The 18,111-nt window shown below is 40.4% G+C and overlaps 1 protein-coding gene across 1 annotated transcript in view; it reads left to right on the forward strand.

Annotated features, from left to right (window-relative positions):
• The first annotated feature begins 2,793 nt into the window (after nucleotides 1–2,793).
• The window catches only part of nampt2 (nicotinamide phosphoribosyltransferase 2), a 44,003-nt gene continuing 28,685 nt past the window's right edge, over nucleotides 2,794–18,111 (forward strand). Inside the window, 6 exon segments of the mRNA XM_072581692.1 lie at nucleotides 2,794–2,866; nucleotides 4,708–4,811; nucleotides 6,372–6,465; nucleotides 6,468–6,497; nucleotides 7,279–7,435; nucleotides 14,521–14,896. Coding sequence (XP_072437793.1) covers nucleotides 2,794–2,866; nucleotides 4,708–4,811; nucleotides 6,372–6,465; nucleotides 6,468–6,497; nucleotides 7,279–7,435; nucleotides 14,521–14,896 — 834 coding nt within the window.

Below are 18,111 nucleotides of genomic sequence, written 5' to 3' on the forward strand. Positions count from 1 at the left end.
ATAGAAGGTGGTATTAGTAATAACATTAGCAAATTTGCTGATGATACTAAGCTAGGTGGCAGGGTGAAATGTGAGGAGGATGTTAGGAGATTACAGGGTGACCTGGACAGGTTAGGTGAGTGGTCAGATGCATGGCATATGCAGTTTAATGTGGATAAATGCATGGTTATCCACTTTGGTGGCAAGAACAGGAAGGCAGATTACTACCTAAATGGAATCAAGTTAGGTAAAGGGGAAGTACAAAGAGATCTGAGTGTTCTTGTACACCAGTCAATGAAGGTAAGCATGCAGGTACAGCAGGTAGTGAAGAAGGCTGATAGCATGCTGGCCTTCATAACAAGAGGGATTGAGTATAGAAGCAAAGAGGTTCTTCTGCAGCTGTACAGGGCCCTGGTGAGACCGCACCTGGAGTATTGTATGCAGTTCTGGTCTCCAGATTTGAGGACAGACATTCTGGCTATTGAGGGAGTGCAGCGTAGGTTCACAAGGTCAATTCCTGGAATGGCGGGACTACCTTATGCTGAAGACTGGAGTGACTGGGCTTGTACACCCTTGAGTTTAGAAGACTGAGAGGGGATCTGATTGAGACATATAAGATTATTAAAGGATTGGACACTCTGGAGGCAGGAAACATGTTTCCGCTGATGGATGAGTGCCGAACCAGAGGACACAACTTAAAAATATCGGGTAGACCATTTAGGACAGAGATGAGGAGAAATCTCTTCACCCAGAGAGTGGTGGCTGTGTGGAATGCTCTGCCCCAGAGGGCAGTGGAGGCCCAATCTCTGGATTCATTTAAGAAAGAGTTGGATAGAGCTCTCAAGGATAATGGAATCAAGGGTTATGGAGATAAGGTAGGAACAGGATACTGATTAAGGATGATCAGCCATGGTCATATTGAATGGTGGTGCAGGCTCGAAGGGCAGAATGGCTACTCCTGTACTCCTGTACCTATTGTCTATTGTCTATTGTCTATTGAGACAATCTGATGTTGCAGGGTATAATATGTGGGCATTTTGAAAATTGGTCAGAGAGCAACTGCCATTGAGACAGAAATGCATGGAGAGCTAACATATTGCTCTCCAAGAAATTAGGTATCATTTTCTATCAAAGGTACCATTTCATATGTAACATTCTCCCAATAAAAAAAAAGAAGGAGACCCAGGGAGACCTTCAGTTGGAAGAAGGAAGACACAGAAGATGAGAGCAGCTGTGTGGTTTGAAACTAAGTTCATGTAATTTTAATAAATGTCTTATTGGAGCAACATAATGTTATAGAGCTGGAGGCAGATAATAAGCAGTTAAATGAAAGGGGGGCTTAGAGTTGTGAATTATTGTTTAATGTTCACTTTTAGAGTTAAAAAATAAATTGATGTTATTTTAGTTAAATAGTGGAATTTGGAAGTTCTCTATTACTCATACTTTAACAGATTACAAGATGGGTTGAGCTTTTCTGGATGTTTGGTTTAATTAACAGAGGGGTTCACCACCGTGTTGTAACACTCTGTGTGTGCTGTAATGAAATGAGAAGTGCTTGATGACTGAAGAACAACAAGTCCTAGCAATCAAAAGGATCATCTCTGCAAACCTAATGGAAAAGGTATTTAACTCTTGTTAAATACCGAAACCTAGACCATATTTTCCATCTCTCTGTGTCCAATCTGACAATTAAGTTGTGGATTTTTGGCGTACTTTGATAAAAGTTTAATTTTTGTGATGATTCCTGGAATAATGGGGTCTGATTTCCAGTGCACTGCCTCAGTGAGCTATGACACCGCACCGGCTCTTCAAATGAGCATCTCATCTCATGCCACTCTTCTGACTTCTTCCCATAAACCTGAACGTTCTTCCTTTTCAAATAACTATCTCATTCCCTTTGAATGCCTCGATGGGACCTGCCTCCATACACATTTGCAGGCAGTACCTTCCAGACACTAAACATTCACTGAGTGAAAAGAGTTTTCCCTCATCACTTATACTTCTTTTACTGAAATCTGCACCCTCTTGTTCTTCATCCTTTCATAAGTGGGAATAGTCTCTCTGCACTTCCATCAGATTCATCTCAGCCTTGTCTTTAACGTTGGATGTAAGGTTGGGCAGCTGAGAAATTAGATGTTTAGTTGTCAGTGACTTGACCATTATTGGTCTTCACTTTCCATTGTGGAAGACTCTGGTGCTTCAAACTGAAGGGCAATCCGCTGTCAGCAGGACGCCCTTTTGAGTCCAGTCGTGACTGGAATTGTTTGGTCATTCAAATAAATATATTACCTTGATTTTTACAGTTGCCAGTTTATACAAGTGCCACAATTTTGTATGAATATTGAGTCCACCTGTGCTTTTTTTTAATTGTTTGTAGCCAGCAACAATAGCTGCTAGATAACACTAAGAAAATTATAGATTTATATTTGAAGAAAATTGAAATAATTGATCTTTCCTAATTGTCTGTCTAATCCTGGGTATATTACTTTTCTATTCAAGTACAGCATTTTTTCCCTTTTGGTCCTCCCATACGAATGCCCTCTCTGTACTTTTCCACTGCTCTCTGCTCTAATGGTTGTTCCTGTTTGTAGTTTTTCTTTTTTTCCCCCTGCACACTGTGGTAATAACTTGATCTTCAAAAAGCTTGTGAGAGATGACAGTGCTGCCACTTCTATATTTCTTTTTGAGGTGGGAAAATTTTATTTTGGGATTTAAAATTATTGGCTAAAGGTACTAAAGACCTTTTTGGTTCATCAGGTTACTCATCTCAAACAGTTTCCATCCGGTTACCGATAAAATCTGATCCTGCTTTGAATGTTGAAAAGAAGAGAATTCAAAGAAATTGTGTTCTTTGGATTACAGTATATTCTGAAGAAGTATCTATGAGGTAAAATATTTGGTGACCAAGGATTTTAAAAATATCAAGAGCAAAAATCTTTGACTCAACCAATCACAATTTAATATAACTTCTGGTCTTATAGTTTTTGTTTGTTATGTGCCGGCTAGGAAGCAGGATGCAATCCAACACATCCTTGACAAGCCCAAGTTCACTGAAAGTTATCCTTGATTTTTAGCTATATTTTTATATTGTTTTTGTAAGGCCATATGCAATATTAACAGGAGCTGTATTCAAACCCCCTGGGTGAAACAAGGATTCTGTAACATGCTATAGCAAAAAAAAACTGCAAGTTCTGGAAATCTGAAATAAAGACAAAATTCTGGACACACACATTCATGGAGAAAGAAAGAAGATTAATATTTCATGTCTGAGCTCTGATGAAAGATTGCAGATCTGAATGTTAGCAGAGCTTAATGTTTTTGATGTGAGTCCCAACCAGTGGTTGGAGAATTGATGGGACCCCCATGTAGCTTCCATGTGAGAGGCCCAAGTGTTCAGTATCAGATGTTCTTGATGATTTAGGAACCTTACAGCTGAGATGCCATCCCTGAGGGTTACTGGCCACCCTGGGGTCGACACCTCTCCATTGCCTACATTGCCACTGGGTGCGTCACCAGGGATTGCCACAGGATCCTTAAACTCGGGTGACTGAGGGCAGAATGTTGGTCTTGGGGAAGGGATCACTGGGGTGAAAAGGTTGGGGATGAGAGCTCAGAGGCAAAGGAACATGGGTGACTCTGTAGCTACCCCCTTCCCAATGTCAAGTCCCTCAATCAGACGATATTTATCTTGGAAAGGGGATCCCCACTCCTCCCTTTAAGGCAGCCACAGGCAAATACAATACTTTTTACCTGGCTGACTTCACTGAGGAATTGGGGGCTCTGTCGCTCAGACGTTCTTCCTGAGCCATCATAAATTCTGATGGGTTCAGGGCTAAGTCGTGTCACTAATGTACCAAAATGACATTCCACTACGATCGACTAATTTCTCACCTTGGCCCATTCCCACATCCAGTTTAATTGCAAGAGATTTTCCTGCTGCTAGACAACAGATGTGTGCCTTCTCCCAGGATTAACTGGACCCATTATGTTTCCCATTATGATAGGCTGGATTAAATTTGTGCTGTTAACTCTCTTTTTTTCTCTAAGGGTGCTGCATAACCTGTTGAGAATTCCCTGCACTTTGTGTTTTTATTTTGCCACGTGTTGTTTGCTGACATTCAAAAATTGTTTCCAGCCTTTAAGTTTTGTTGTTCCACTGCCATTCCCCCATCCCGAGAAGACTTTGCGGTGATTTATGATGCAGTCATTTGTGTTTCATCTATAAGTTGCAGTCGCAGCTTGTCTCTGTCCCAATTTCCTATCAGCATCAATAGCTTAATGTCATGATCTTCTGAAATCCTATGGCTGTTACAGCCTAATCTCCATTTGCAATTGCAACAAAACAGCTCCAGGGATTTGGGAGGGTAAAGGAGATTTATTATTCTTCCTACAACCCCTCTTGTTATTACTTTTACATATATGGAATGAACTATTACACAGCAATACAATTGAAGTGGATTGCAGCTTACACTACTGAGTATATTATAGTAATAATTTTTCTTTTGCCGAAATGTAGAAGTTTCTATTTAGATTTTTAATAGTTGATTAATGAAAAGCTCAATTTTTCTTAAGCACCCTGTGACTACGTGTCCTGTCTTATGAATTATTTTTGGCATTCAGTGAATTTTCTAATTCATATTGAGGGTATCTATCTCTTAGAGAACCTTCTCCCTTTAGGATCTTACCCTGATATAAAAGCAAATGTTCTTGTTAATAAAGCTTATACAGGTTCAGTCATAAAAGAAGAAAAGATTCAACAAGCCAAACAAATCTATGAGCTCCATTCCAAGCAGTCTGTCTTTCATGAGGAAGGATGGCGATACATTAAAATTGTAGAATATTAGTCCTTTAGAAAGATTATTAGAATGGGTGAGTGATCTTATCAATCTTGCAAATACATCCTTTTCAGGATACAGAATGCGTCTTTCCCATTTATGGCTGAGGATCCTGGGATTGTATTCATTGGAGTTTAGAAGATTAAGGGGAGATCTAATAGAAACTTACAAGATAATACATGGCTTGGAAAGGGTGGACGCTAGGAAATTGTTTCCGTTTAGGCGAGGAGACTAGGACCCGTGGACACAGCCTTAGAGTTAGAGGGGGTAAATTCCGAACAGAAATGCGGAGACATTTCTTCAGCCAGAGAATGGTGGGCCTGTGGAATTCATTGTCGCAGAGTGCAGTGGAGGCCGGGACGCTAAATGTCTTCAAGGCAGGGACTGATAAATTCTTGATGTCACAAGGAATTAAGGGCTACAGGGAGAATGCGGGTAAGTGGAGTTGAAATGCCCATCAGCCATGATTGAATGGTGGAGTGGACTCGATGGGCCGAATGGCCTTACTTCCACTCCTATGTCTTATGGTCTTATTATCCTGTTGTGTTAGTTTCACAGTAAAATTGTAAATCCAGGGATGTAAATTTGAGGAATATGATTTCATGCTTCAGTGCTAATCAGTATGTGTGCACCTTGAACTTGATGTGCAAAACAAAGTTGCTGGAAAATCTCAGCAGGTTTTGCAGCACCTGTATAGAGAAATCAGAGTTAACGTTTTGGGTCCAGTGGCCCTTCCTCAGAACTGAAGATAGCTCAGAAAATGATTTTTTTTTACATAGAAGCTGGTAGGAGAGTTTCTCTCCACAAATGCTTCCAGATCTGCTGAGTTTCTCCAGCAATTTCTGTTGTCGTTTCTGATTCCTAGCCTGATTGTTATCCACTCCTTTGTCTGTCCAACTGTTCTTCTCTCTCTGTGGGCTCTATTTCCACCTATCGTCTACTCCTTACCCTCTCCCACCCCCACCTGTTTTCTGTTTCTGATTTCCAGCATCTGCAGTTCTTTCAGTTTGAATTTGATGTGACCTTGTTAAATATATGAAACAGGGGATTGTTGTTTTGGAATTTTAATAATCTTTCTCAGCACCAAGTACTGTCCCTGTATTATTCCTTTAATCCAGAATTTATACTGATTTTTTAAAAACTTTGTCAAAGTTACATTATTAGAGTTAATGATTACCACATTCAGTGAAGTCTTGGGACTTGATTCAGAAACAGAAACCCATTTGTTGGAGCATATTGATCTATCGCAGCATTATGGCTTCCATAAACACTGCATGTAAGTGAGGTGAGAATTTTCAGTGATTAAAAAAAAGTTTACTAAAATCTACAAAAATCTGAGAAACTCTTTGCAAAACAAATTTAGATTGATTTATCTTTTTAAATCCTGACCTCCCTGAATCTGAACTGATAGCTTAAAATTTGTTTCCACAGTACATTCATGCACTACCTGTTAAGTGAAGTAGACATTGTACAACTGGCATATTCAATGCAATACGGTATGATTCTCTTTAATTGTAGCATTATCTGACAGTAAATTGAAATCCTGTTTTACTGCAGAAACACAATGGACAGTTACCTGTCCGTATTAAAGCCATTCCTGAAGGAAGCATCATTCCTTGTGGAAATTTTCTTTTTACATTTGAGAATACAGATCTGAAATGTTTTGGTTGACAAACTACATTGAAATTTGTTTTTCCTGCTTCTTATTCAATCTCGATACCTGATCCTGTCAGAATTCTTTGGGGTTAGGCGGTTAGTATAATGGAAGTAAGTGTTTGTTCCAAGTTTGGTACTGCTGTCCCTCTTCCCCTCCTAAACTCATCCTCATCCTCATCCTCACCCTCATCCTCATCATCATCCTAACCCTCATCCTCATCCTCACCCTCACCCTCACCCTCATCCTCACCTTCATCTTCACCCTCATCTTCATCCTCATCCTCACCCTCACCCTCATCCTCATCCTCACCCTCACCCTCATCCTCACCCTCATCCTCACCCTCATCCTCATGCCACACTGGGGAGGCAGAGGCAGCAGGCTAAGTTAGAAATGTTAATGATGATTAGAGGTCAATTTTAAAAGTGGCAAATTTGCTCCTCTTCACACTGTTCAGGCCATTAAAATGACCTGAATGACTTCAGCCTCTTGTAAACATACTGTAATTTGAAAGCACGAATGGTAAGATAGGTTGGAATCCAATGGCTATTCTTATCCCACTCGCATTTATAATGTCAGGCTGTAAGGACTGGTGCAATAATGACTCAATCTGTGTTCAATCACCATATTTTGTGCACTTCAGATACATTGAAAACTTGCTGAATATTTAACGACACTGACTCTTAAACCAGTAATGAAATTCAAACTTTGAGACTCTGTGAATTAAAATGAACTGAACAGTCTTCATTATGACTGAGGGTTTTTTCAGTATTAATCAAGCAGAAATAAATCTAAATACTTTTTCTCAACAGACTATTCTTGTTCAGGTCTGGTTTCCTATCGCTGTTGCTACCATAACCAGAGAATTTAAGATTCTAGCTCTGTATTTACATAAAACATCAGGAAGTCTGGATAGTCTGGAGTCCAAATTTTATGACTTTGGTAAAAGGGACTCTCTTCTTAGGATGTACTTTTTTTTACATTCCATTTAAACATTAGATGCAGTTGTCTGTCACTGAAGTTATTTTCATTTGAGATGAACAATAAACCATCCTAATGCATGTGATTGCAATGATGTTTGAGCAGTAACTATAGGAAAGTGAATTTAGAGATCTTTCAATGCAATGGGACAGAATTTCATAAGTTGTTGTAGAATCATGGAATCCCTACAGTAGAAACAGGCCATTTAGCCTGACAAATCCACACCAACTCTCTGAAGTGTGTCCCACTCAAATACATTCACCTTCACTATTACTTTACATTTTCCCTGACTAATGCAAACAAGTTTCACATCCCTGAACACTATGGGAAGTTTAGCATGGCCAATTCACCTAACCTGCACATCTTTGGATTGGGGGAGGAAGCCGACACAAACATGGGGAGCAAACTCCACACAGAGAGTCACCCAAGGCTGGAATCAAACCCAGGTCCCTGGCACTGTGAGGCAGCAGTGCTAACCACTGAGCTGTTTTATTTGGATCATTTATTCAAATTAATTGGTTTTCACCATTTTCATGTTTTTGTATGTAAAGTAATTGGGGCTGCTACCCAAATGTGTCACACTATAGTTCATCCAATAGTTTATTTTGTATTGATTGGCATGAGTCAAAGGATTTGCTTCTGTAGTGTAGAAATTTAGCATGTAATATAGAAAGTTACAATGAAAGATAATGTTTTGATTAGAAATGAGGGGCAATTTTCCCTTGATTTGCATTCAATGCATTTGGAAACCAAGATTTGCTGGTTATCAAAACAAAAATTATTTTGTAGTAAGTTGATCGGATTTGTGCTATATCACTCAAGAACTCAAGAACAATCAGATAAAGTTGTTTACCAAAATGCACCCAATCATCTTGATCATGGCTGGCTGGATGCAGACAAAGGAAAATTCTCTCATTGGGAGTTCTTCAGTGTGACTTAGACAAGTTGAACGAGTGGGAAAATACATGGCAGTAGAACTATGATGTGCATTAAAGTGATAGTGAAAACAGAAAGCCAGATTATTATCTTAATGGTGATATGTTGGGAAAAGGAGAAAGGGGCAATGAAAGCTAGTTGTTCTTGTACAAAAGTCGCTAAAGGTAAGTATACAGATGCAACAGGTGGTGAAGAAGGCAAATGGTATGTTTGCCTTCATAGGGAACAGTGATGTCTTGTTGAAATTGTACAGAACTTTGGTGAGATGATACCTGCAATACTGTGTGCAGTTTTGGCCTTCTTTTCTGAGAATGTTCTGCTTATGGAGGAAGAGCAACAAAGATTTACCAAACTGATTCCTGGAATGGTGAGGCGTATGCATGCAGTGATACTAGATCAGTTAGGACTATATTCTTTGGATTTTAGAAGAATGACAGTGTTCTCATCGAAATCTATAAATTTCTAACAGGACAATATAGAGTAAAGATTGGAAGGATTTCCCGATGATTGAGGAGATCAGAACCAGGGACAATATGAGGATATGAGATATGTCGTTTAAGGCTGAGCTGAGGAGAAATTTCATCATCCAGAGAGTGGCGGAATTCTGTGGAATTCTCTGCAACAGAAAGCAGTTGAGACCAAAGATGGATGACCAGCCATGATTGTATTGAATGGCAGAGCAAGTGCAAAGGGCCGAATGGCCTACTCCTGCTCCTATTTTCTGTATTTCTATATTTCATGTATTCTGGCTAAAATGGGTTTACTTCCCTTTGCTCACTGTAAATTGTAACATTTGTTAAAGTATTTTTCTTCTGAATATAATGACGTGAGTTGGAATTCAACTCTTGGATCATATTTCTTCCATTTTTGACCTCTGTTGAGAGTCCTAAAGCATGGAGTAAAAAACAAAATCCTTTTTGTGAAGTAGCTGTCAGCTTATTTAGCTTTTTATAAGTAAATTAATTTTGTCAGCTGAATTTAAATAGAATTAAAAATTGCAATCAGTGCAAATACTCTCAGAAGTTTGATCTCGTGGACAGAATGACCTATCCAAGGTGAAAATCTCAGACCTTATATTGGCAATTAGATGCATGCATTTTTTTGAATCATGGATTCAGTCAAAATTTGGCATGTTAACCAGCTGTAGCTTGAATTTTTAAACCTTATTATCCTAAAATTTCCCTTGTCGTAATATACATTCCTTGCTTGTATTATCTTTCAAAATTATCAATCAAAGAAGCAGCTTTTCATCTCAATATTTGATTATATTGATTTATGTTAAATTTTTGATGGAGTTGATTTTCTGCTAAATGCATCTTGTGACTCTATGACTGTGTTAATGTATAGTCCTAATCCAGCCAAGTGACTATCTATAAATCAACTTAATTCAGACAAGATGTTAGAGAAAATGCTCTTCCATGATTGGAGATTACAAAACAGAAGCTCTGAATTGTGTTTCAACCTTGGAGAAACTAGTTTTCACTTTTTTCCTCCAATCCCAAGAAATTTGCTTAGGCTGAAACATTGTTTAATCAAAATGAACATTATTTTCTGGTTGACAAATGCTGGGTCTGTGTGTCTGTTGAAGTTTGTAGTGATATTTGGATCTAGTTTCCACAGGCCTGGTGCTACATACTCCTGGATACAAAGTGTTTTGGGAAGATGGGGCAAGAGAGAAAGGAGATGGGTGATAGTATTGGTACAGCAGCTCAGGTATGAATCTACTTGCTTAGAATTAAGAAACACAGAAATTTCATAAGACCATGAGATATATGGACAGGAGTAGGCTGTTTGGCCTCTTGAGCCTGGTTCACCATTCAAAAGGAGCAGTGCTGATCTGACATTCCTCGTGTCCACTTTCCTGTATTTTCCCTGTAACCCTTGATTTCCCCCACTGATGAAGAATCTATCTCAGTCTTATGTATACACAGTGATTGTTCCCCAACAGCTCTCTGTGCTGTGAAGAAATTCCTCTTCATCTTAGTCTTTAATTGATACCCCTTTATTCTGTTACTATGTCCTGGACTCTTCCATGAGGGGAAACATCCTCTCCACATTTACCCTGTCATGTTCTTTCAGAATCCTATCTGGTTCAATACAATTAGCTCTCATTCTTCTAAACTCCAGTGAATAGAGTTCTAACTTGTTTAAACTTTGCTCATAAGACAGTCTCTCCATACCAGAGATCATCCTAGTGAACTTTCTGTGAACTGCCTCCAATGACATATCTTTCCTTAAATAAGGGGACCAAAACTGCTCACAGTACTCCAGATGTGGTCTCACCAGCTGCTGTAAGACTTCATTGCCCTTATACTCCAATCCCCTTGAAATAAGGGCCACCTTTCTATTAGCCTTTCTGATTTCCTGCTGCACCGATGTGCTAGCTTTCTTGCAAAACTAGCCTCAACTCTATTTGTATTGCAGCTTTCTGCAGTTTTTCTACACTGAAATAACACTATGATTACACAACAGGATATGCTCGATCGGCTACTAACCAGTGGGAAAGATATGAAATGATATTGCAAAATAATCAGAAAAGATACATTCCAGTGAAAAGGAAAGAAGAGGAAGGACTCACAAATTCTGCTTAACTGAGGAAATTAAAGATATGACCGAACTGAAAGAAAAAGCATATAATTCTGCAAATAATAGATGGCAGTCAGAAGATTTGATGGAATATGAAGAACAGCAAAGAATGAGTAAAAGATTAAGAAGGGGGTGAAATTAAAGTATGAGAGTGAGCTAGCTAGAAATTGAAGAAAAATATGTTTTCTAGAGGGCTTCTCTCCTTGAACTCAAGCAAGGTATTTCAAGCAGTTCACTTGAAATGTGTCACATTATGTGTGCACCTTGCCTTTTGGCACCCCAGTTATGCTACTGTCCATTCAGCAATGCTTGAATACTTGCCACTGCTGGGACCTCCCAAGATTGTTGGTCCTGGCACCATATTTAAATGACAACTGTGCACTTGGCCAAGTGCTGCCAGCCAGGAGTTGCCCTTTATATTTCATAGAGGAAGGGAAACAAAAAAGAAGTGCTCCTGAAGCCTTCTATTTCATAGGTTGTGGGGACGACAGTTCATTGTACACAGAAACTTAGATTCAAACATATGTTGCTACTTTACATCACCACCTCTCTGATCGACAATCATTATAACTGCAGCGACAAGAATCAAGCTACCCAGGTTTTCCATCTGTAACATCATCCCATCTTAGGACCCTGTCTAAGGAGGTTCTGCTCTTTCCCTAGTGTCCAGCACAGTCTAATATCTTCTCATTATTTAATATGGGGACATTATAGTACTGGAAAGCCTTCAAACTGTTGAAAACATTAAGTTCCATTCAACAACAGTAAAAGCAAAGAAGAAAACAAACAAAATGTTGCATTTGCTTCTGGGAATAAACACAAGCCACTTACTTTTTAAACAAAAGCAAATTTATGATCAATAAACAATCACTGCATCCCCCAGCTCTCATCTATTGGACCTGGATGTCTAGCTTGTCACACCCCACGCCACACCACTCTATCATGCTGAAGGTGATGTTTTTCCTTAGGAGACTGCTGTCACTTTCCCAGCTCTTCAACATCCATCACGTGTACTCTTTGCCTGCTTCTGTTGTACAGAGCAGCGAACTCTTTTCTGTGTGGGTTTTGTGTGACATTGGAAACCTTTACCCCAGACAGTGGTGGAAGCAGGGTCACTGAATGTGTTTAAGGCAAAGGTAGATTTATTAATATAGCATTAATATCCAATATAATATTTATTAATATAATTTATTAATTAAGCAAGTCATTGGAATTACTTGATTCACTCAGATATAAAGGACTGGTGAATAGTTGGAGCTATAAAACTGAGTAGTTAATAAACTTTATCCGCAAAGAAAAGGTGTCACCGGGTTCTGTGTAGTAGAAGGTGGTTGCCTAAAGGTGAAGATTGGAAACTGAGTTCATTTCAGACTGAAGGTTGTAACTGATGTTGTTTGGAGAAAAATGGCTGAAATCAAATGCAAAGTTTTAACCGATTCTGCATCTTCATTGAATAAATTTCAGTTTTATAACTTAATCATTCTTGTTTACTGAAGAAGCCTGAATCATGTATTTTTTGGCTGTATGTCTAATAAAGAGAAAGCATGTGGTTGACCACATTGGGCACTGTGTAAAGCAAGTATTGAATTGAATTGAATTAAATTGAATTGAATGTATTGTTACATGTACCGAGGCACAGTGAAAAGCTTTGTCTTGTGAGCAATGCAGGCAGATCACACAGTTAAGTATGTAAACAGTGGGAAAAACAAAAACACAGGTAGAATTGAATGTTAAGAGTTTGTGAGTCCATTCAATATTCTAACAACAGTAGAGCAGAAACTGTTGCGAAGCTGGCTGGTGCTTGTGTTCAGGCTTCTGAACCTTCTCCCCTGTGGAAGAGGTTGTAGAAAAACATTGCCAGGGTGGGATGGATCTTTGAGAATGCTGGTGGCCTTTCCTTGACAGCAGGCCTGGTAGATGGATTCTACAGATGGAAATTTGGCCTGTGTGGTTGTCAGGGCCGAGTTCACCACTCTCTGCAACTGTCTCCGATCTTGAATGGTACAGTTGCCATACCAGGTAGTTATACATCCAGACAGAATGCTCTCGAGAGCACACCTATAAAAGTTGGCAAGGGTTTTCGCCATCATGCCAAATTTCCTCAGCTGCCTGAGGAAGAAGAGATGTTGTTGGGCCTTTGTAACCAGTGCGTCCACATGAAGAGTTCCAAGAAAGCTTATTGTAGATGACCACTCCAAGGAGCTTGACACTCTCCACTCGTTCCACCTCTGTGCTGTTAATGTATAGCAATATTATGTTGTGGTCTGTGAAGCTGTGGGATGAGAGAAAGACAGTGCTCAGTAAAAATGTAGCTTGTGTTCTCGAAGTGATTTTCCATTGATCATAAAGTTCAGACTTATGAAACACTTTTGAAAAGTTATATCTCAACACTTCCCATGGACCACATTAATTATTCTATCTCACAAAAATGCTTTGCAGTTGATTTCAGCCAGTCTTCTCCATTGTAACTCCAATTACAATCTTCTCTACAAAAAGAACTCTCAGGGCTGAATCTTACGATATTTTGGATAACTGTCATTTTCATTGAGTTTCATGAATGGTTTCACTTTGTGAGGCTTAGTGAGTCTTCTCACACTATTCTCTCAACCACTGGTATCCTTTGTTATCTAATGCTGGCCTGATTCCAAAATTTATCATAGCTGGAGGTACACATCGCTCTGGGATTTCCAGAATTGGCCCTGATTCTTGTGCCATTTTTAAAATGCCAGTGCACCCAGTCAAGCAGTGGCTTTCAGGAATTGCCCTGCATGACTGTACACATTAATCCTGGACATGGCACCTGGTTCCCGGACAGAGACCTGGAGATCCCAGTGGATGGGATGGTGCCATTCTTCTTTCCCAGAACTGCCAGAAGAGGACACATCACCGGCCTCTGCCAGTTTGGACAAAGATAGCCACTTAGATTAGTGTGGTCTTTACTGTTTGGAAAAAAACCCAGCAGTTCAAGCAAAAGGTCAATAATTTTCTCCCCTTCACTAGGGTAAGTGCTACCATCTTCATTCTGCAACCTTACATTCGCTCAATCTCTGCTGTATGCATCTCCCACCAAGGCCCGTGCTGTACCAAAGTCACTGTCTTGCTCTTACCTATCCTGATTCCCCAAATTACTATCCTGCATGGTGCCTGTATGCCATACTCACTTATTCAGGACACATCACCACTCTTCCCCCTCTGTATCAACACTGCCAGCTGTGCCACACACTTTCATCTCATTCTGTCACACACAATTGTCTCATTCCAGGAGAAAATGGCCACTAACAGGGAAGAAAGGGCCAGACGTGGTGCTGGAATGTTCAACATTTGGCTCCTCATCCCCTTTAGATAGGACGTTGGCTCTTGCAGGAGACCACCAGGACCACTCCTGTGGAGATGCTGAAACATCCATGTCCTGACAACCAAGTAACCACTGCTGTGCTACTTTCCCATTCCCCACACTGTGCATTTAATCTCAACATATCACAATTGGTGCTGCTTGGTTGAGCCATTCTTTCAGGTACAAGTGTCATGTTCACGGTGGCTGTGTTTTAGTGAGCTGGCTTGTGAAGATTCCTTTTCTCCACCTTTGAGGGAGGAAGAGAGCACAAATGCCTTGGAGGAAGCATTGGCAACACTGGCTCCTACACCTTGTACCAACTCCAATACTGACATCTTAGTGGGTATTTTATCTAGATTGGAGTTGGGAGCTGCTGCTGAGCACATCACTGCTATGTCTCTGCAGCTGGTGGAGGGAGAAGTGCCCCATACTGCTGGCACTCTGAGGACTGCTATGATGTTAGCGATTTGTGACTTTGTTGAAATACACAAGCAGATACAGGAGCAGACAGATATATCAGGGGCACTAGATAACAATGGCTGCAGGGCTGCTCCAATGCAGTTGGGACCCTGTTGCTTCAAGCTTGGACAGGTTGGTGACTGCCACTCTAGGACCACATCCAGTACCTTCCGTATCTGCTGGATATATGCAGTGACCCTGAATGCCATCGCTTTAGCAAGGTGACAGGGGAAAAGGATCTAGGTGCTCCTTCCTTCCAAGGAGACAGGGCAGTGCAAATTGGCATCCAGCCAGAGGTGAGGTCACACAAACATCACCCAGCAGTCTCCTCATAGTAAACTTCAGAGACGAATGGGCCTTTTATTTGTAAGCTGCCTGCCACCGTCAGCCCTGTGGGAGGTCAATCTGAGGAGGGTGAACTTGTCTCTGGTGTACATGAACTCTCTAGCACAAATGCCTCTGGGTTTGCCCAACCAAACTTCCAAGGTAAACAGGTTCCACTGTAGGGCAGGCTCCTTCTACCCCAGCTGCAGAACCCGGGTCTGCACTGAGACATATTGGAAGGGAAAGAAAAGAGACAATGTTAGCACGGGTGTCACCGCTTTGTAAAGACATTCTCACTTTTGTAAAGTGATGTTCTGTTCTCTCATTATGTACGTCTCATACTGTGTATGCAAGTCTCTATCTAGCTGCAAATGCAACATTGATAGTTATGAACCCATCTACCCTTATCCTGAGATAATGTTCCATGGACCAAGATGTGCAGTCAGCAGCTCCTCCACCATTTCCAGGCAGTGGGTAAATCTTAGATAATAATGACCTTGGTAACCAGACTCTATCTCTCTAAATGTACAGACATTGCTATTGCATCCCAGATCTGAGAGGGCTTCAATTGTTGTTCTATGTGAAATAGTCAGGGGCTTGGATTGAGAAGTTGAACTATGCACTGTCGGCTTTTGCCTGAGAGTCACAAGGAATGCAATGTATGCAGGTCTGTTTCACCTTCACTCTATGGGTATGTACCAAATGGTGTTTTCCTCTGAAGGACCCCACGTTGCACAGACTTGAAGCCCCCTCCCTCACAGAAAGAAGCATTTACCACAGGTGTTATCACAGCCATTTTCATTTCCATTGTGCCCTTATGCTTTACATGATGCTGGGAGGCAACACTGGGCTCTCCTCAGACAGTAAGTTCCAGGCTTTGCTTGGGTGCATTCCTAAGTATAAATATCCCTTTCCTGGTAGCATTTTCTGTTACTCCTCTAGATAGCACACATCCGCATGTCCACATCCGACCAGTCTACATGAGTCTACTGCCACTTGCCCTCCCTCCCAGCCCCAGGCAAATCAGTTGGACATGCCAAGTCTGGGAATGAGCTGTTCCCCTGGAAGCCAGGGTGTTACTCTGGTTGACTACCATCCACCTGTTTTGCATAATACCTTTCCCTCCAATATTTCTGCCCCCTCCATATACTGAGTTGCCCTCTTCACAATTGTCATCCTCTCTGCATCCGAGCATTTTGACTCAAATCCCAACAATTGAGTTCCAACATGAGGATAGACACACCTCTGGTAATTATAATATACAACAGGGAATGGGAAGAATATGACATAAGGATAAATCCCAGGAATACCTGAGGTATGGTCAACAGAAATGTTATGCAACTCAAAATATCATTTTGTAGTAAATTGTTCCAAATTTTGAATGATGCAGAAAATTTGATAGGACAGATAGTGATATTGTTCAGAAAGAGGGAACCGTCCTATTTACAAGAAGCTTCAGCCTAGTCATGAATATTTTAATCACAGACTAATGCAATTGCACTGTGTTGGTTCGTGGATGCACACCAATAGTATGTGAAGTAAATTGATTAAAATGTCACTTTGATCTTTTAAATAATACAGACTGCAGCTTAAGAAACTTGAGTTTTACTGCTTCAGGTTTAGGGATGACAGTACACACAAATCATTAAAAAGAGTGGTGATTCCGACAAACGAGCTTTGGTAAACTACTTTATCAGCACAAATATGGTATCAAGTAAAGTACACTTGCTGTAAAAGGGCATTGTGATGGCTCATTGTGAGTATCCTATCTGCAATAGACTTTAACAAAGTCGTAGCAATGATCTTGAAGTTATAGTATAAAGAGAAAAACAAAATCATTTTTCATTTTGTCGACATGGCAACTTGATGTAGTTCCTTGAAGCAGTCTTTCAGTACAATCCAGCACTCTGCTTCCTAAATGACCTGCAAATGGATTGGAGAGGTGGCATGAGGACCCCAATGTGTTGGCAATGACTGGATGCCAGTGTTGGTTGACGAAGGGGCTGGTGCCCTTGGATCATACCCTGTGATACTGTTGCGTGGTGACCAATATAGAGGTTCTTCACAGCCAGCGGTGAGAAATAAAGTCACTGGGTACCCACCCTGACTTCTTTGTTGAGAAATCTCTCGTTAACTCATGTTCAGTTGTTGGATAAAAAGCTGCCTATTAATGACGTGAGGTGTGCAATGAATAAATTCATTAAGAAACCGTAAACCCCTTAAATAGGCAACTGACTGCTGCCTAGGGAGAAACTTGTCTCGACAACAAAAGTGATGCATAAAGATGCAGCGACTTACTCCTGACATTGAGAGGGCTTGCTGGACTTCTTGGATGCTTTTCCAACATTTCTTGCCATAGCCCAGGCCCCTATAAGATTCCACCCTCTGTCTTTCTGCCCACGAATCCTGTCATACCTGATGGGTTTGTCTATATGTTCAGCATTTTGCTTTTATTTCAGAAGAATGCAGCACACGACTATAAAAATGCAATTTGAATTACATTGATGAATTCTGGTTCAATTATTCCACCACCTCACGTTGCCATTTCACTTGATGACTACACTTGTTCACAACTCCAAATTTGGATTTCTATAGAAGATCAAATAACACTTGTCTAATAATCTTTGCTCACAGATCCTTTCCTTGTTTTTTCAATACAACCTGACATGAATTCATTTGAAGGCATTTTCAATCTAGCCATCTCTTTGCAGGTAGAAAAATTGGATATTGTCTGGGCCAATATCAGTTTGTGAACATGGTGATGGAAGGGCAGTTGAAAGGAATGTTCTTTAGGTATCTTTTCACCAGCTAAGGATTTTGGTTTTCACTGAGGGATTAATCCAGCTGCTGCATATATTATGCTGTTTCACTCAATCATGGTTCACCTGTGACTTTGTGTTTCTCATGCAGTGTCATGATCTCTATTTTCAATATAGCAAAGACCTCAGCTTACATCTTTGAAACAGATGCTATTTTCTTGGCCTGTTCCTAAGTTATATTTGAAATTTTTGATTTGTTATGAC

This window comes from Chiloscyllium punctatum, chromosome 12 (assembly GCF_047496795.1).
Source record: "Chiloscyllium punctatum isolate Juve2018m chromosome 12, sChiPun1.3, whole genome shotgun sequence".
Classification (NCBI taxonomy): Eukaryota; Metazoa; Chordata; class Chondrichthyes; order Orectolobiformes; family Hemiscylliidae; genus Chiloscyllium; species Chiloscyllium punctatum.